This window comes from Oenanthe melanoleuca, chromosome Z (genome assembly GCF_029582105.1).
Source record: "Oenanthe melanoleuca isolate GR-GAL-2019-014 chromosome Z, OMel1.0, whole genome shotgun sequence".
In the NCBI taxonomy this organism is placed as follows: Eukaryota; Metazoa; Chordata; class Aves; order Passeriformes; family Muscicapidae; genus Oenanthe; species Oenanthe melanoleuca.
The window spans coordinates 52,707,308-52,727,815 of NC_079362.1; the positions used below are offsets into that span (position 1 = coordinate 52,707,308).

Sequence of the window (20,508 nt, forward strand, 5' to 3'; positions counted from 1 at the left end):
ATTAGCTTACATGGGTGTGGATGACTCATCTGTGGAAGTGTTCAAGGCCAGGCTGGATGGGGCATTGAGCAACCTGGTCTAGTGGAAGGAATCCCTGCCCATGGCAGGGAGATAGATAATCTTTAATGTCCCTTCCAACCTAGACCATTCTATGATTACACTTCAATAGCTGATTTATGCATCTCAGGATAGAACTAGTATACCCCACTGAGGAGAATGCTGATGAAATGCATTTAAACAGAAGAAAGGAACCTAAAATCTGCATTTCAAAACACAATATTTTAAGCGGTAGTGACAAATTAAAAATCAGTTCAAGTTAAACTTCATCTTCTAGGACTGCCTCTGCTGTCAGTTTCCATATTTTTGCTTTGTTTCTACAGCCGAACAAGTAACGAGGAAAGTACAATTACATGTAAGTGGTGTCAAATGTACAAGAAAATAACAAAAAAATCAACAGGAATATCTGTAAGAAACATACTTCAGACAAAAGCAAAACATTGAAGGCAAAGATATACTTCCACTCAAGAAATGAAGGACTGAGATTCTTCATACAGTTTCAATTTGCAAGGTGAAAAAGTGTGGCATAAGCACACTTGTAAATTATGCTTTCACTGAAACAACTCAATCTTAAAAGATTATTGGGTTAGTGTGGTAAGGTTTTGGTAGCTGAAGTGGCTACAGGGGGAGCTTCTGTGAGAAGCTGAAAGAAGCTTCCCCCATGTCCAACTGAGACAGTCTAGCTGGCTCCAGCATGGACCTGCTGTTGCCATTGCCCAAGGCCATGCCATCAGCAACTAGAGCAGCATCTCTGGGATAATGTATTTAACAAAGGGGAAAAAAAACCCCATTGCAATTGCAGCTGGAGAAGAGTGGAGTAAGAGTATGTGAGAGAAAGACCTCAGTTAAGAAGGAGGGGCAGGAGGTGCTCCACATGCTGGAGCTGAGATTTCTCTGCAGCTCCTGGTTCAGACCACAGCAAAGCAGCTGGGCCCCTGCAGCCCATGGAGGATCCATGGAGAAGCAGAGATACACCTGCAACCCACTGAGGAGCCCACGCTGGAGCAGGTGGATGCGCAAAGAATGATGTGATCCTGTGGGAAGTCCACACAGGAGCTTCTGGCAGGACCTGTGGCCTCATGGAAAGAAGCTCATGCTGGAGCAAGTTGACTGGCAGGACTGTGATTCCATGCTGGAACAGCCCGCTCCTGAAGGACTGCATCCTGGAAGGAGTCACGTGGAGCAGTTAATGAAGAACTGCAGTCCATGGAAAGGACTCATGTTGGAGGAGTTCATGCAGAACTGTCTCCTGTGAGAGGAATCGCACACTAGAGAAGGTAAGACTGTAAGAAGTGCTCCCTGTGAGGAGGAAAGACTGGCAGAGTCAATGTGAAATGAACTGACCACAACCCCTGTTCCTTTTCTCTTGGCACAGCTGAGGGGTAGAAGGCAGAAAACTTGGAAGCAAAGTTAAACCCAGGAAAAAGAGAGGAGTAGGGGAAAGGGGTTTTTGAGATATGATTAGTAATTAAGCTATATTTCCCCAGTTGAGTTTGTTTTGCCTCTGCCAGCAGCTGGTGAGTGACTTTTCCCTGTCCTTATCCCAACCCAAAAGACTTTCATTATATTCTCTCTCCCCTGTCCACTTGAAGGGAGCAGTAGAATGGCTTAGTGGGCAGCTGGTATCCAGCCAGGGTCAATCCATCAGAAAAAGTCATGGTGTTTTAAAAAAATTGCAAAACTAGAATTCGTACCTCATAGTCTGGCCCTCCAAAGTGGGACTTTTTCTTCAGTTCTGTCACAGCATTTTTGTATGCTTCTTCAATTCTTCTCCTTTTCTCTGTCTCCTGTAAAATCACATGACCACTTGATGCAGTGAAAATGAACTGTCAACATGCTAATAAATGGAATGACCAGGGTGGTATTTTTTCCAAGCAGCAACTGCAAAGCTGATGAGTTTCTGAATTTATTTGCATGTATGCAATATATGTGAATATATAATAGAAAACTTGAGGAACTAGTTACCTTGAGGATACCTTATAAGTCAAGTGGAAGAAACCAGATTAGCAAGGAAAAACTGGTTTCCATGTTTATGCATAGTTGTTCATGTTTCATTTGGGGTGATACTTTCTATCTGATACTTCATATAAACCTCCTTGACACAGATGCTTGGGTGGGGATAACAAATGGTAAAAACTAAAACTGGCAAAAAGCTAACTTGAAGAATGTAGTTATAAATTGATAAGTCATACCCTGTAAGTTTGTATGTATAATTAGGGCAATTAGAACAATTTTGTGGACTCCATGCAGAGAGTGCAACTTGACATCCTTCTCCCATAACAGGCTGTGACTGTACTAGCAGCCAGTCTATGTAGGCACCTGATGGTGACTATATCATTGTATATTTTGAATAAAATAATAATAATGCCAAAATCAGACTAATACTGCCTCTACAAATTCTGCATACTGCCAGACAGTTTCCATTAAAAAGTTTTAAACACTTCTGACATTTTTGCAAGAATCAGCTTTTTTTCACAAGATGTTTCTCTGTCCCCTTTCAAAATCACTTCAGGTGAAAGCAAGTTAAGTTTCAAGGTGGACATCACATACTACTTCTTGCAGATAAGGATATAATTATTTAGCAACCCGAACTGAAACAGATTTAGTGGAAAACCCCGAAGTAGTATTGAAAGGCTGAGTTTACTAACTGGGAATTTGGTGGAAACATTCCCTCGAACACATTTTCCAGTTAAGCAATACTTTTGATGTAGAACAAGGTAGTACAAGTTTACACATATACACAAAAAAACCCCACTTTGATGTAGACAATATTGTCTTTAACTGTGACTGTAGGCTTCTCCCTTCTGAAGTACCAAAGAGACAGTACCTGCTAAGAGATTTCACAAAACTTCATGTTTATATTTTTTAAAAGGAACTTGGAAGTCCTGAAGATATATAAAGCATGACTTGAATATAAGTCACTGAGAAAAACACTGAGAAAAAATTTTACCAGACTTGGAAGGAAAAACAAAACAGACCCCACCTAAAACACAACTTCTTCTCCACTCACCCCAAATCCTCACACTTTCTGTAATTCAATCTGCAAATTAGTTACAATTCACACGTGTCAAAATATGACTCTCCAAATTTGCCAGCTTCTCTTGGCAATAATATTAAGGAAGGCAGAAACAAGAACAGAAGAATGCTGCTGCAGTCAAGACAACATGAAAAGCATTATCACAAAGACTGATTCAAGTAAAACAGTGGATCAAATACTAATGACAAAATACTTTGTGTATACAATGTGCATACATTTTCAGAAAAGTCTATTTTAAAATACATTCAATGTATTATATACTGCACTGGAAACAAAAAGTCAAGCTCAAGATCTTAAGAGCCACGTGTAAAAGGTGGAAAGAAAAGCTGTAACTACAATTACTTCAGCTAATACTTTAGATAATGCTTCATATCAATTTCATTCTGGACATTTACTATTTTGGTAATGAAAGCAAACTAACCATAGAATCCATACTTCTATCATCTCATAATACTTATTTCCTTCTCAGAGAAGTTTACACACAGATTCAAGAAAATCGAGAGTAAAGAGATCTACACCATTCTCATCCCACATTTATCTATCACATGGAAAGCAATGTCTTTTGATCAGGCACATAGCTATAAAAGCTGCTCTTACAAAGTGATGTTTAAGCACTACAACAAAAAGATAAAAACTAAAAAAAAGCAGCTCTACCACTGTGGAATACTGCTGTCAGAGGTCTAAATTCATTAAATTGCTGTCTTTAAGGGTGTAGGCATCAAGGTACTGCTCACATGGGTAGCATTAGTGGGAGAAGACTGGGGTTGCCTTGTGGCAGACAAAGGTGGCTCTTGCCAGCTCCAAAACAGACTCACTGCAACACACAGCTGAGCCCATTCACCATCTATGTGACATTTCTCTGAGGGGATAAAAAAAGGAGTAAAAAACACTCTGAACACTCAGAGAAGACTGAAGAAAAAATGAGAAACAGCAGAGGAGATAAGACCAAGAAGATGAGGAGATGCAGCTCCAGGGCAGAGAACATGTATGTCCACACTGCAGGGATATTTCCTGAAGGAACCATGTCCCATGAAGCATCCACACTACAACAGATTTTTCCGAGAGGGCTGTCACTGATGGAGGCTACCTGCACGAGAACTGGGAGAAAGTATGAGGAGGAAGGAATGGCAATGATGAAGTGTTTTGGACTAACTGCAAACCCTCCATTCCTCACTCTAGCATTGGCTGCTAGCAGGCAGTAAGGTTATGGCACATACTACCTCAAGTGAGAGCATACAGCACGTACTGAACAATCAGGGCACGGAGCCCAGCCAGCAGGGGTTCATGAAAGGCACACCCTGCCTGACCAACCTCAGCTCCTACGACAGGGAGACCTGCTTAGCGGATGAGGGAAAGTCTATGGATGTCACCAGTCTAGACTTCCCTAAAGCCTTTTATACCATTTCCCACAGCATCATCTTGGAGAAACTGGCAGCCCATGGTTTGGATGGGTATACTCTTTGCTGGTTAAGAAACATCTGTCTGGATGGCTAGGCCCAGATAGTGGTGAACAGAGTTACATTCAACTGGTGGCCAGTGGCTAGTGGTGTTGGTTGGCATGGCTCAGTATTTGGGCAAGTCCAGGTCTGTATATTTATGGATGACCTAGACAGAGGGATTGAGTGCAGCCTCAGTCAGTTCACAGGTGACACCAAGCTGTGTGGGTTGTTGATCTGCTGGAGGGCAGGAAGGCTCTGCAGAGGGATCTGAACAGGCTGGATCATGGCTGAGGCCAGTGGTGTGAGGTTCAACAAGGCCAGTGCTGGGTCCTGCCCTTGGGTCACAACAACCCCAGGCAGTGCCACAGGCTGGAAAGGACCTGGGGGTGCTGGCGACAGCAGCTGAACATGAGCCAGGGTGTGCCCAGGTGGCCAAGAAGGCCAATGGCATCCTGGCTTGGATCAGCAATGATGTGGGCAGCAGGAGCAGGGCAGGGATTGTCCCCCTGTCCTGGGCACTGCTGAGGCCACACCTCAAATCCTGTGTCTAGTTCTGGGATCCTCAATTCATGAAGGACGTGGAGATGATGTCCAGAGAAGAACAATGGAGCTGATGAAGGGTCTGGAGCACAAGTCCTATGAGGAGTGCCTGTGGGAGCTGGGGTGCCCAGTCTGGAAAAAAGGAGGCTCAGGAAGATCTCATTGCTCTCTACAACTGCCTGAAAGGAGGCTGTTGCCAGGTGGGGTTGGTCTTTTCTCCCAGGTAACAAGCATGAGAAGAGGGAATGGTCTCAAATTGCACCAAGGGAGGGCTAGATTGGGTATTGGGAAAAAACTCTTCACTGAAAGGGCAGACAAGCATTGGAACAGACTGCCCTGCACTGGCAAGTGGTGGTATCACTGACCCTGGCAATGTTAAAAAAGGTGCAGATGTGGCACCAGGGACATGGTTTAGAGGTGGACCTGGAAGGGTTACCTTAACCATTGGATTTGATGAGGTTTGATGGTCTTTTCCAACCTTAGTGATTTTATGATTCTAGGTAGAAGAGCCTACAGGGAAGGAATGCAGTCGAGCTCAGGCCAAGCAGCAAGAAATCTATCCTAGTGTTTGCTCTTCTGTCTCTCATTAAGTTCACATTACTTTAAATCAGCAACAAATTGATTTTCCACATGTCAAGAATGTTCTGCTGTGACAAAAACCAGAAAGCAATCTTCCTGTCTTTCTCCTGATCCATGAGCTTTCTCATTCTACTTTTCTCCTTAATCCTGCTGAAGAGGTGGTCAGTATTTCACTTTTTGCCAAGGCTATCCCATCACAAGTCTATTTCATTCACTAAGAAATCTCCAAATGGCAAGCAAAGAGAGGAATACAAAGTAATGACTTTTTGTACTAATTCAGGTACTTAATATCATGACAGTCCTTTAAAACCTAGAAAATGTCATTGACTAACGGGCCTTTTTGAAATTTGCAAGTCTGCCAAAGCAGAGCAAGTTGAAAACTCTGAGGTTTCAGGAGCTTTTGCTCCTTTTAATTCCTGGGAAAAGAAATTGAAAGAAGTTTGTGAGCCCTTTTAAAATGCGCTTACTCATGCTGTATGAGATATTAATCCCACAAGACCCCAAGTGAAATTTAGGTTTGATTTTTTAACCACTTGCATCTTACACAAGTGCTTTAAAGTTAGCCTACAAGACAATAAAAAAAAGTGACATAATCCAAATCTAAATAAATTGAAATTCTGTTTTAATATATTATTTATTCTTTATTAAAATATACTGAACTTCAGGCAAGGAAAACATGCTCTAGGTTTGGAAAGTCTCCTCACCACAAATGAGGAGTGTTTGTCCAGCACGGGAAGGTTTTTGCTGGGGGCCTTACAGTAGCCTTCTAATATGTTCAAAAAACTAATAAAGAAACTGAACCGGACTCTTCACAGTCTACAGGAGAAGGCTGAAAAATAAGCACCAGATACTGGAATAAAAGTTACTCCAACGGACAAGGCAATTTTTTTTCACTCTAACAGGGGGTGAGCAGCAGACCTGCTCAGAAGAGCTGTGTTGTCTACAGCCTTCATAAAGCCCTGGTCTCATTCAAACTGTCTTTAAGATGAAGGTTAGAGCAAGACAGACCCTTTGAGGTCTCCACCCAACCTGAACTCCACTATGATCCTACAAACAGGCTTCAAGTCCTGGATCTACTGTAATTCCACCAATTGCTCAGCTGAACCTGTAAAGAACTGTTGACAGAAGTCACAATACAGTGACACAGGGCCTTTGACATATGCACAAACAGTACAGAAGACAGGGTCAAGTATTCAAACATGGATGTATTTTGTCTGGATATGTTCATTCTTTGAACAGTGTACCACAAAGATTTGACATGATATACACCACATGGAAACACGTGGAATGAGAACAGAATGACAACTGCACTGCACACCAGCAAGATTCTAGATTCAAGATTCTAGAAATTAAAGTCTGAACTCCAATCTGCCATGCCTCCAACAACTCATCTCAGACAAGAAGACACTGCTCCTTTAGAGCTTTTAGAGTAGTTAAGTAGGTTCAGAATGAATTATCACTGCCTAATTAACAGATACTCTAACAGCACACAGAAGATTTAACCAATTAGAATAAAGCATAACTTAATCTCCCCAATTTCCTAAAGGAAAGTGAAACAATTTTATCTTGAGGAGACATATAAAGATCAAACTGGTTGGTCTCCCCAGTATTGACACCACCACTCATCATACTAAGACATTTCACATCATTTTGCAAGCACAAATTAGGTCTATGTCAGAAGACTGTAAGCAATAGACTTACTACTAAGAGATAATTTCAGGTTCTATATAGATATAAAGAAAACAGGACTATCACCAGTCAGAATAAGACTCCTTAACATTTTAAAGGGTTAATAATTAAAGCACCTGAAATCAAGAACTGCTGTACATAAAAATAAAAGCATTCGTTTGAGTACAAAAGTTAGTAACAGCTTATTTGAAATTTCAAATTTCAAGCTACAGAAACTTGTTTTTTCAACAAAAGTAAAAGGAAAATTATCTTACCTTATCAAGCCTTTTTTGCCAGCTTTCTTCACGTTTTACCATTAGTTCAATACAATGAGAAAGTGTAGCAAGGATTCCAGCAGTAGTTGCTTTGAAAGTTATAGCTTCTCCTTTAAAGTCTATGCCATTAATTCCTTTGGGTGTCACAAGTGGAAACACTAAAAACACATATATGAGATCATTGATAGCTGTCTGAATCAAACTAGCACTTCACATGTATATGTAATATTTGAAGACAACAGATTAGAAAATTAATTCAAAAATAAAAATCTCAAGTGGTAATAAAGTCCACAACTATCCACAGGATAAAGAAAAAGATTCAAAAGGAGAAACAGATCTTTGCAGGTTCATCTTGCTATACTGTATTTCAAGCCTGCTTGTAATGCTGTATTACTCTGCACTCTGCAAATCATGTGGGTGGAGGGAGTGGTAATAGTTTGTAACAATAGCAGTTTGACAGCTTGAAATGAGGCCTAATTAACACAGAGCAACCTTAAAACATATCAGACTCAGCACTAAGAAAGGAACAATTTCAAAATGTCATCAAACCCAAAATGTATAATTCAAGGTTGTTTTAAGCATGTAATTACAGATTTTAAAACCTCAAAGTAAAAAGGTATAAGATAAAAGCATCAAATGTGCTGAATTTTCCAAGTACTGTGAGTTTTACAGTTCCAAGAACTGCTTCATGCTGTCAACGAGACCATCTGTTGCTAAGGCTATTTAAACAAGTTGTTTAAAATGTGTGACAAAAAAAAGTACCTATTATATGTCACACTGGTACGTAGGTTGACATAATAACATACCAAGCACTGCACATGAATGTCAAAAAATACTACAAAGCAGAAGTAACACTCAAATTGAAGCTGACTGAACCCAGCAAGTTAAAGAAACTCCTGCTACTACCAGAGACCAAGCTTATGACTTATCACCTGGCTTGATATTTTTTTGTCCAGTCTGTCAACATACCACTTTTACAGTTTAAAAAGTACAAATTAATATAAGTTTATTCGTCTGCAAGAGCAGAGCAGAACTTCATTCTGTAACAATACAGTACAGCGTCTGCACTTTGGGAACAGAAAGCAGTCATCACATGGTCTTCAGCAGTGGTTTAAGTCTCTAGAGGTTTTATATGCCCCCCTTTTAGAAGGAATCAAACTCGTTTTCAAAGAAGTGATTACAGATTATAAATGACTTCAAATACCTCAAGAAGCACATATACTACGGTAGAACATAACTTTTTTCATGCTGATCAAGAACTTTCCTTTTTCATACTTTTTTTTCATGTCAGCTACAGAACAATTATTCCAAAATTAAATCAGGCATCTGGAGCTCTATGTTTCAAGGTAAAGAATAATAGGAAAGGGTTCTTATTGTTGCAACTGCTCTTTGGTTATCAAATTGCATGCCATCAATTGAAAAAAGCAGGATAATTTGTCTCCCGCCCTAATTTCAATTTCAACATCTCCCAGGCAGTTCATTTTTCATTATCCCATCTATGCCCTATTTCTGATTTTTTTTCTCTAGTGTTTCATACAAGAAATTCTTCATGCCATTCTTTAACTTTCAATAGCTCCTTAGCTTTTCTCTCCTAGACCTTTGTGTCTGTTAGGACAGGTGTTCCCTCTTCTTGTTCCCAAAATTCTGCTGGTAACACCTTTCCACTGCTTGATCAAATCTGTTTTCCAGAGAAACAGAAAAGTACTCTAAAGACAGTAAGTAGTAAGATGTTCTCCCATCTTTTCCATTTTATACCCCCTTAACATTTTATGTCACTAAACTAATTCAAAATGAAAAACAAACATTTGTGTCCATAATCCATTTCTTGATGCCTACTGTTGCTATCTTCTTTGAATTGCAATAGGATCAATACGATTAGGTTTCCTCTAAGAACCCAAATTTTTCAGCAATATTTTGGAAAATATTTTTCCTCCATTCAAAGCACAAAAATCAAACATAAATCTCTGCTGTAATTTACATCAAATTTCTCTCCTTCAGCCTTTGTACCATTTTCATCTTTATAATTCCAGTACAAAAAACATCTTCCAGGTGGTTCCTTAAGTAGGTTACACCTGCTCTTCCTATTCTTAGAAAATTTATATCCAAATATGTTCTCTTTCTGGAGGGGATGAATGGGAACACTTAGAGATGAAGATTCTACATTCCTGAATATAAGACCCCAGTGGGCAAATATGCATCGGCCAGACACCAGACCTTGGTGTTTTACATAAATGATCATGGTTCCAGTAACCAGATCTTCTAATTGGAAAGTGACCAATGTATTTAAACAACCTCATAATACTCTACTTACCTCTTCACTTAAAGATACATAGAACACAGAAAACAAAAAGCCTCCCTTATCCAAATCACCTTCAGAACAGTACACAAATGTCCATAATTGCATTAACTTTCTCCTCCCACCCAGAGAACAAACTGCAAAAGTCAATGTGAATATGGTCCCTTAAGTCGGTCTTAAATCTAATGATTTGAGTTTTGGATTGGTTCAAGCTAGTAATTTGAACAGTAGGCTTAAACAGTCCTCCATATCACAGTAAGCTAAATTAAGAGGTTGAACCTATGCCTCACTTCCTGAAGCACTGAAAGGAGAACGGTCTCAGAATAAACAGGCAACCACAAGCTACAGTTGAGAAGATTGTTAAAGAGTCCTTCCAGACTTCCAGAAATTTCAGGAAGAGAACCTGAAATTTGAGAAATCAAACTTGAACAGTTGTTCTGAGGCTAAGCTTTAAAAATGGTGAAGTTGAAGATAAATCTTTCATTGCCAGTTAGTCTGACCTTTTTTCCTGCCCAATATATGAGCATGCCTGTCTCAACCTGAAACATCTACCTCTCCCACTCTATCACTTACAATTCCACTTTAAGACAGAGTAATTTTTCATTTCTAATCAAGCTTTGCGTGAGCATTCAGCTACTAAATATTTAATGAATTTAGCCATTAGAAATCAAAGTGAGGCACAGAAATACTGAAATGGTGATAAATATTTTCATAGAAATAATTGATGGAAAGCAAAATTAATGGACTATAGGACTCATAACAACTGGAATTAGAAGTTCTGCAAAAGACAAGGGGTTGCAGAATTATTTCCTGTAGAAGCTATAATGAGTAAGTTTATCCAGGCATCCATAACACCAAGTACCAATTTCTTAGCATATAAGTTCCCAAAAGCTTGATGACCTGCATTAAAAATACACTTTCCTAATGACATTCCCCATAGTATATGCATATATATTGCAGATGTGCTAGAACAACATAGATATGAAAAAATTTTCTACAGGTGAATTAAGCTGAAACTCCTACATGATTGTACAAAATTTGAGATTGACAAAGACATCACTTTCATAATGAATCATGCAGTAAAATTAAACTCTTACTTAACATTCATTAAGGAAGGCTTTTTCAGTTTTCTGACATCTAACTTAACAGTACTAAAAAAACCCCAAAAGTACAATTTCATACAGACTATAGGGTCAGTGGTACCATACATCTGCTTACACTTGCTTCAAAACTTCAATTTTATGCTACTTAATCTCTGAAATCAGCATTAAAATTAAACCTCAGTAGAAAAATCTACTTATGTGATGAATTATGGAAGTAACCTGAAAAGCTCCTTCCACTCCCTTTCCTTTCCTCTTACATCACAACAGTTATGGATATGCTCTAGAAAAAGCACTTAAATACAAGAAGGAAATATATAATATATGGTAACAACAGCCAATTAAAAAGAAACAGAATACACAGAAAAGGCTTGTTTTGCCCTGTATTTTCGAGACTCTTCATGGAAATATTTTCATTTTAAAAAACATTTCTGATGAGTAGTTTGGGAGATTCCATCACACTTGAAACTGGAAGTGCAACTTCCAACCTTTGTGAATCAAGTCTAAGAAATAGCTTAGGATTAACTGAATTGCCAACAAGTAGAAGTGTAAACACTACAATATTTCAGTCAGAAAACATGAGAAGGTTTAAGAAGAATGCAAATAAAATTTAAATGCATACACAACTTTCTTCAGGCCAGAACTATCAGATTTCTCAAACAGCAATACTTGCATGAGTTCTTCACATTTGCTGCATGGGTACAGTGAGTACAATAATTAGTTCATTTATGATTACAATAAAAATTGGAATTTGAACATTATAGCAATGAAAAGGACAGCAAAAAAGCACTAAAATTATGATAAGTGAGAATCAGTAACAGTGTTAGCTTAACCATTCCATAGCCATAATAGCTGGGAAAACCATAGGGGGACATCCCTAAGCAAAACAGCACAGAACTCCAAACTCCTAAACATTTGCAATAACTTGTTACAAAATCTCAGCCCCCAATATTTGAATAATGCAGCCCTTTCAACAGAATTTTGTAGAGATAATGACTTTAGACACAGAATAGGAAATTTCCACTTAACAAGATTGCATTAGTATTTGTGTGAATTAGGAATAATTCACAGAATCACAAAAGCTGCTAAAGAATTATAACATGACTAAGAACTTGTATTCACATACACTTAAATAACTATTCTTGCCATTTTTTTGCTTAGAAAAGAGCATAAAACATCTGTCTTGTACCAGACTTATCACCATACCATTCATTCTGATTTTCATCACTCAAAAAACTGGGACACACTTACATTTTTCTTTACTGCTGTTACTGTTATGTACAAAATCTCCATCAGGACGTACTGTAGGGAAATCGTCTTCATCATCTTCTACCACTAGATTTGAGAGAGAGTGTATTATGGGAGTGAGAAAGCTTTTCTAGTTCTTTGGTGTGCAAGAGAAAATTAAGACTGTCTTCATGGTCAGCCAGTACTTTTCTCTATAAAGACTGCCCTGACCCCTCCCCCTTCCCTTTTGGGTTTGGTTTGCTGTTTTTTTGACCCAAGACTACTACCAGTAAGTGTCATTTAACAGAAGAATCTAATATTGCTCAGCATTGAAGTTTAACATTCAATTCTCTGGTGAGAGCAACATACTTTGGTGTTACAAATGGTTTAAGTAGGAGCCATGATTCAGTATCTATCCCATCTTCAACATTAGAAAGTTAAAAAAAAGTGGAATTGCACTTCTCTGGTGTTTTATTGCCATGGAAGGCTTCACGCTGCCAGAACACAGGCGTGAATAAAAATGCCTCATTAGAGTGTGCAGATACAGTGACAAGCTGTGCTCTGATACAAGCTATTCAGAGATATGTATACATCCACATCATAGTCTAGTATAGTCAAGTGTGCATTCAATGCTCTATTTCCAGCCAACACATCTCAGAAGCATTACTTAAGGCAAAACTTTTGACTTTTTTTTAAAACAGTTTATTGTTTCTACCACAACTAATATCCCATTTGTTTTTCAAAATAACAGGTAAGAGAGAGCACTAAATCGAACTCATGAGGGTTAGCAGTTAGTATTCTGTAACAAAACACTTAAAAAGAGCATTGCTTTTGTACAGTTGACAACTACAGGTTAACATCAAGCAGATTTTAAAGCAAATCTGAATCCTAAAGTAAAAGTAATAAACATGTTTATGCATTTATGCATATTAATGATCCTTTACTAAACTAAGTTTAAGGTGCATATTTTATTTATATATTAAGTTGTATTATAACAGTATCAAGAGGTTTCCTTTGTAAAAAGCTACATTCTACGGAGGGAATAGTTTTCAGTTACAGTGTTACCTTTATCCCGCTGGAGTTCGTCTTTGGAAACTGCATCTGCACAAGCATCAAAGTATTTCTGTAAAGTATCAACTTGTCTACACAAGATGTCTCTAAAGGTTTCCATTTCTGCAAGCTTCTCACGTAAGCTGTGGCCCTTCTGAAAACACAAAGGAAAAAAGCCTTTCTACATACTGGACAATAGCTTGATGCAGTATAATTACAATTTAATTTTAAAAAATATATTTCTGCAGCTATAAAGAAGAAATTGAAGTACACATTTCAATGAGGGCATTTTAGATATCAGCCATTATGAAATACTGTTAATGTCAGAAGAAATCATGTCAGAGTATTCCTTACTCATTTTGTCACTGGTCTCAACGTTTTCTTTCGGCTGCACCTGATACATCAGATTACTCCACAAAAGCTTATAAAAATATGAACTTGCATACTACCAGCTTTATACATATTTGCCTGAAAGCAGTCGGTTCCAGTTTAAGTTCTTTGTTCCACTCCTTACTCTTTGCAATTCTTATTCTCTTTTCTTGTGCTGCTCCTCTTCTGCTCTCCCAGAAGTAAAGCAGTTCATATATTAAATATTCATATGCATGAAAAAAAGGAAAGCCTTAATCTGCCAGCCAGTACTATATCACACTTATTACGCTATTGAAATTAGTGTTATTTCCATTTGGAGCCCAGGATATTCTGATGAGTAAACTAGACGAAGTTAATGAACACACTCACAAGTTCGATTTTCTTGCCACAGAAGATGACACCACACTTTAAAACAGACATTGCATGAGAGAGCTTTTCATCTGTTCACTATTATATGATGCACTACTGAAATTTAAACTAAGTATTTTGCATTTTTTCTATAATTCTGCGAATGAGTCTTCATACATTGCTTCTTCTCTGGTTGTACATTACTTATGTGCAAATGCTAGGAAAACTTCTTGCACCAACCTTGAATGAAGAGGTGGATGTTGCTGAGTATCCACTCGCTCCAGAGACAAGAGACACCATGGAGCCATGGCGTCGCAAACTCGACTCTGATCCATAGCCGGATTCAGTCTAAAAAGCAAACCACACAAAAAACTAGAGAGCTAAGGCTTCTGATAAAACAGAAATCATGAAAACAAGATTAATGTAATTCTCTGAAAACTACACATTTGATTTTTGCAACAGAGGTTTAAGTAACTCAAACTTGTGCCTGCATCTAAGATGTTGATGCAGTATCTGTGAAGTTACTATGAACTTGATTTTTATAATCAAATCATATGCAAAATAATTTGTTACCTACAATGAATTATATGTCCCCAAAGAGACACAGCAATATATATTTAATGGTTCAAAAAAAGGGACAGTGTTTCATTATTTTAGTTTATGTAATACGTAAGAAGTAACTTTCACACAGTCTATTAATAAACTTGTATTACTCTAAAATTAATTGGGGGCTTAAACATGGTTCAGTCTCAAAACAATCAGCTTCAGTCATTTTGTCCAATCATACAAATAGTTGAATTTTTTTTTTTTAAAGCAACAAAATAGAAAGAAAATCAGAAAATCACTTCCATAAAGTTTTTTTCCTGTTTCAGGCTTCTTTGGAAAAATTATTTATAGTAGCCTGAAATTAATTTTTCATGAGAACAAAAGTCTACATAAAACAAGGTAAGGCACTACAATTAAGAAAGAGGATACAGTAATGGCAACTAACTAAACAATGAAAAAAGAAAAACATCTCTTGATTAGAATAACATTTAAAATATCCAAAACGGAGTCTTAAACTTCCTCACAAGCTGAAGAAAAGAAGATGCTGAGGAACTGAATAAAAAGAAATTTCTCTAAATGTTAATGTAAATGATGTGCAATGCAAAGGAGATGAAAAATCCTGACAGACAACGTAAGCAATAAACCAATGGTTGCGAATAATATATGAAATACTATTAATAGATGAGTTTGATCAAATAGCCGGAGACAACAGTGAAGGACTTCTGACAGAAATAATTTTGCAGTAGCACCAAAACTCAGAGGGGGAGAGAGAGGAGAGACAAAACAAATGGTATAGAATAAACAATAAGCAATGATGAAATTCCAATTGTTGTACATTTAATGGAAACTTTGGAAGCTGGATAGGCTTTGAGAAGGCAGGAGAGTATAGAAAAGTTAAAAAGCATAGAAAGGTAAAGAGTTCTTTGAAGTGTTGGTTAAGAATTTGGGCAAAGTTATACACGTCTGAGCTACAAGTAGGAGTTTGGGCGTACAACTGCTTTGTTTCAAAAGCATTTAGTAACCATAAACCTGAAGAGTCACCCAATACTTCCAAATATTCTTTTTAAAATTTCCTTTACATACAAATATAAAAAGATTTCACTGTTTAATCAGTATCTTCAATATTTATTTAAGCATATGCCACAAATCTTAAGATGATCCAATGCTCTTATTACAGTCAGTTTGAGAGTGAAAATTCATTTAATTTTCTCTGTAAGTTGTACATACCAGGAAAGATGATAAAACTTCATTTTAATAGGATATGACTTAAAGAACAAATCAATTTTAAAATGTAGCCAAAATACATTGAGGTAAGAGTATTTTAACCAAGGATAGCAAACATTTTCTCATTTTCTCCTAAAAGTGAGAAAGACACACCTATACAAGACCTTGCTTTAAGCTTAGGAAGTGAAATTTCTGGATTTCTTTACTTGAGATTTAGTCAAAGGCACACCTTTATAGTCCTACTTTAGAACTTCCAAGAATAGTTGTAAACTTGTAAGTAGATAATCTGATGCCTTATATTCTACATCTGAATTAAATCCTTTTCTTCCAACATTATGCTTACAGTCAATGCTCAGCTAATTTAGTTCACAAAATAAAAACTGAAGGTGAAAGAAAAAAACCCAACACCTCCTTCCACATCAACATGTATTAAGTTTTTTTAAGGTGCCTTTTCAGCAGAATATTTATTTCTCTGTCACTTATGCTTGTGATAATGAATTCCACTAAATAATTTACCCACAATACAGAATCATATATATAACAGTTATATGGATACAGCTATCACCTTGCGAAGTTCAACAATAAAAAGGTGCAATATAATTGACTATCTGTTACCAAGAAGCAAATTCAGCAGGCATTAAGAGCAGACTGAACAGCACACATCATGAATCAAAAGCATGTACATTTTCAGACCATGTTCGCAAAACTGTGTCAGACAATTATTTTCGAATAGCCATGAGGAAGAAATAAAATTACATTAAGAATACTTATTTTTCAGAAGAACCAGAAAATAAGTACTCATTTCTAACTGATGCACAGAACAAGCCATCCCGCTCACAGCAGACACATGCAGGCAGATGAACACAAAGAAAGAAAGCATGAATCATGCAAAGCCCCACCATTCTACTACCGCAACATCTAAACGAGAGCAGGTCACTGCCGCATTTATGTCTTGCAAAGCAGATCATCCTTAACTGATCACTGCAGAAATAATCATTTACATTGAGAAGAGGAACGTAGACAAAGTTTCTTCTGCTTACACAAATTTTAATTTCCCAAGATGAAAACAAAAAAACCAACCAACCAAAAAAAAAAAAAAAAAAAGCCGGTAAAGTTCACATGAAAGAAACCAACAGTCTCTGCTTGAAAACAAAATGACTTGTAGAAGTCGTATCAATTCATACCATCAAGCACTAATGCCAAATTGCCATGCTCGGTAAAAAGATGCAGTTCTTTGAAATTCCATGCATACGTCACAGCTTCAAAGCTACATTAAAACATTTGGCATTTGATAGTAATTGCAACACCTTCAGCTTTCCAAGGCAATGCATTAATTCCATTAATCCTTTTGTTACAACAGACAAGAGGAAAGAGCCACATGATCCAAAGCTTCATGTGATCCTTTAACTGGAGCAGATGCTAGTATCAGCAACAAGGCAGTACGTCAGAAAAGCTGCTTTCAATAAAACAAGCTAAGTATTTGCAGAATCATATTGCAGATCTCTGTTACTGCTCACACGCATCATTAAGAGGAAAAAATACCCTCGAATAAAACACAGAATCACAGCAAAGTTCTCCCACTTAAAAAATCAAATAAAGCAAATTATTCTCACGTGTCTTCAAGGAATGATTTTGATTATGTCCCAATTTAGCGCCTGTGAAGCACTTCAATGTACGTTTGTTCACCAAGGCAGATATATTCAGTCAGCATTATAAATTATTTATTATTTTACATAACACAACCAGCAGGCAGCTCCACCCTTTAAGGCATACAGCTTACCCAGAAGGTGATGGAACAGATACTAGAACACAGTGACTCTGATCTCATTCTTTACAGTATTTATGAAAAATCCCACTCAAACATCCAAGAGATCAAGACATAATATCTTATTAAAAAACACAGAATATAGAAAAAAAGTAGTAACACCAAAGAGCTGGAATGTCCTATGAAAGGCTTGGTGGAAAATAAGCAGATAAGCTCTGGGAAACAACTATAATCCAAAGGCAATTTTTAGATTTGCTACAAATGCTTCAGAAAGATGAGTTAGTGTTAGGATGACCCAATGCAGGACTACCCTAGGAAATCATCGAACATAAAAACACAACAGATACTACAGGTTGGGCAGTTCAGGATGCATTTCTGAGGACTGAAATTATAGATATTATCATGTGACTGTAGGTCTGATTTTTCAATTGTTCTGAAGCTGCTGACAATGGAAATTTAAGGTTCCAAAATCAAGGTGGTAGTTAGCAGGAAGGCAGAAATTCCACAGTCCAGGTCAGAGCAGCTGGATGATGATTCCCTACCCACAGCCTTCTCAAGCACAGTACAGATGACTATTTGAAAGGGAAGAGCTTCTAATCTGATGTTTTTTGCAACTGCAAAAATAAGGAAAGACATGTAGACCTAATTTTCCTCCAGCAGTTATATACGTTACAATTCCATGGTAAATATGCACATCATGCGCACAGAAGGAATCCCCAGGAATTCCAAGTTGAAAAACACGTATAAAAATAAAACTCTCCACTGAGCAAAAGTACCAAAACCTGTGCTGACAGTAACTTATTTTACCTAGTAATAAAACTGAAGAAACTTGTCCTCCTGGGTCATAGTACTATAAGCAAGATTGGGAGAGGCTATATTTATCCCTTCCATGAATCTGGCCTGTCAAGAAAGGGACAGGTAAGGTACCTTAATACAAGAACTAATAAATTCCATTCCATTCTATTAGACACTGGCAGAAAAAGCACTGATGTTTTGGTGTTAGTTCCCAATGCACTAAAGAAAGTGTTGTTACTTGCTTTTTGTGCTTTGAAAGCTAGTGGAAATAGCTACAGATTTTAAAGAATGAATTAATTCCATTACATATTGCCTGATCTTGGTTTAAGGCCAGCACTTTCACAACTATGCCTTTAAAAATAAGAACAGTTCTGATCCCAAGAGAAAGCACTAGTCACATTGGCCTTTTCAGTAGTTATTAAAAATTCCATAATAGTTATATTAAATACTATTGCGTCGTCACAATGCGTACAATTCAAAAGGGAGTGTTGCCAGGGCTAATGTGCAAGTGGTAACTAAGGCAGCTAAGCCTGAAGGCAGCAGGAAAAGCTGCTGCAGGAGTCCGAGAACCGGCTCTCCCATCGAGCACCACTAGGTGGAGGGAAAGCTTGTGGCCTTGCAGGGACTGAGCACGTAGGGATTACCCAGCCTGTCTCAACAGCGGGACAGAGCAAGGAGACTAAGGCACACACCATATTTACAGTTAACAGGCATTTAAGCAATCTTATTTATCCCTCAGAATGGCAGGGAAGGAATGATTGCCTCTTACTCCAATTGTTGATTTACTTCTATTTCTTACCCAAAGACAGTTAAGTATTACATTAATATCACCTCTGTAGAACCAGAAAACACATCAACCATCAGTATTATGTTGAAGAATCCTGGGCTAGAGACCATAATGAGATTTCAAAAGAGCATAGTTAAACAGCAATGAGGGTTTACTCGCCTTTGTGAAAAGGTACTTGTTGCAAGCCTGAGCTGGTTTGCATATGGACTTGAGAGGCCTACACTTTGCTTAATCACAACAAACATCTTCCTAACAAGAAAAGCTAGGATTCAAAGTACAGGTGCAGGCAAGGTAAAGTCCCTTATTCACATACTGCAAATAGAAGCTATCTTGTCACTGCTAAATTCAGAAACAGATTGTTTTTTCCCCTTCGCTCAATCTTTAGACATTTAGCAATCAGAAGAAAAATCTCTACCAAATTGCTGGCATACCCCTGAGTTTGTAATATATAGGAAGCACAGAAGGATAAAGTTGGAATTGTCAAATTCCATAATATATTTGACAAATTATTTAAGGGAAACTATTTTACACCCTAAGGAAATACGTAACACATGCTGTTTGAATTGCAATCTCCTAACAGTAACTTGGGAAAAGTGGGGAAAAAGAAGGGTTTACTTTTAATACATTTCTTACTTTGCACCTCACACCCTATTAAAACTAACACATATTATTTTTCACTTTCAAAACCTATTACCTACTCTTATTTCCTTCTTGAGGTGGCCACTGTCAGCTCTAAACATCTACTTCCCTCAAAAACAACGAAGCCTCACTGACCTATTACACATTTGGACCAAAAAAGTTATATGAAATAAGGGACTCCAACACATGCAACCTTTTGCTGTGTTCCTCATATAGCTTCAGATTCCTCAAGTTGTCCAAGGCTGAAGACTCAGAAACCAACTGTTCTATTGAGTCAAAACCATGTTTGTTTAAAAACTAAGCCTTGGTTTAAAAGCTCTTTATGCAACAGCATTCTGCCATTAGTAGAAGCTTTACATGCATTTCTAATCATAAATTAATTTGACAACATAAAGATCCCACATATTAAGCTCAAACTATCTAGGCAATAATTCTGTCCAAACTTTCAAACAAAAGATAACATATTAGATATAAAGTATTAGACTTCTGAAGGTATAATTATCTAAGGAGAAACTCAATCATTCTGCATGACAGGCAGAAAATAAACATAATCGTTAACATTGAAAAGACTTCCCAGACCACTGAGTCCAACCCAGCACCACCACGCCAACTAGACCATGACACTTAGAGCATGTACAGGCATTTACTGCAGGCCTCCAGCAGCTCCATTACTTTCTAGGCAACCTGTTCCAATACTGCCCTTTCAGTAGGGCAATGTCCATCCTGCAGAACCTTTCTACCCTCCAGCAGATCAACACTCCCACCCA

The 20,508-nt window shown here is 37.7% G+C and overlaps 1 protein-coding gene across 2 annotated transcripts in view; it reads right to left on the reverse strand.

Annotated features, from left to right (window-relative positions):
* Window positions 1-20,508, reverse strand: part of CERT1 (ceramide transporter 1) — a 74,470-nt gene that overhangs the window by 15,477 nt on the left and 38,485 nt on the right. For both annotated transcript variants that reach the window (XM_056513359.1, XM_056513357.1), the window contains exons 4-8: window positions 14,226-14,333; window positions 13,284-13,422; window positions 12,243-12,326; window positions 7,596-7,753; window positions 1,752-1,844 (exon numbers count right to left, since the gene is read on the reverse strand). In XM_056513359.1, coding sequence (XP_056369334.1) covers window positions 1,752-1,844; window positions 7,596-7,753; window positions 12,243-12,326; window positions 13,284-13,422; window positions 14,226-14,333 — 582 coding nt within the window. The remainder of the gene's footprint in view (window positions 1-1,751; window positions 1,845-7,595; window positions 7,754-12,242; window positions 12,327-13,283; window positions 13,423-14,225; window positions 14,334-20,508) is intronic.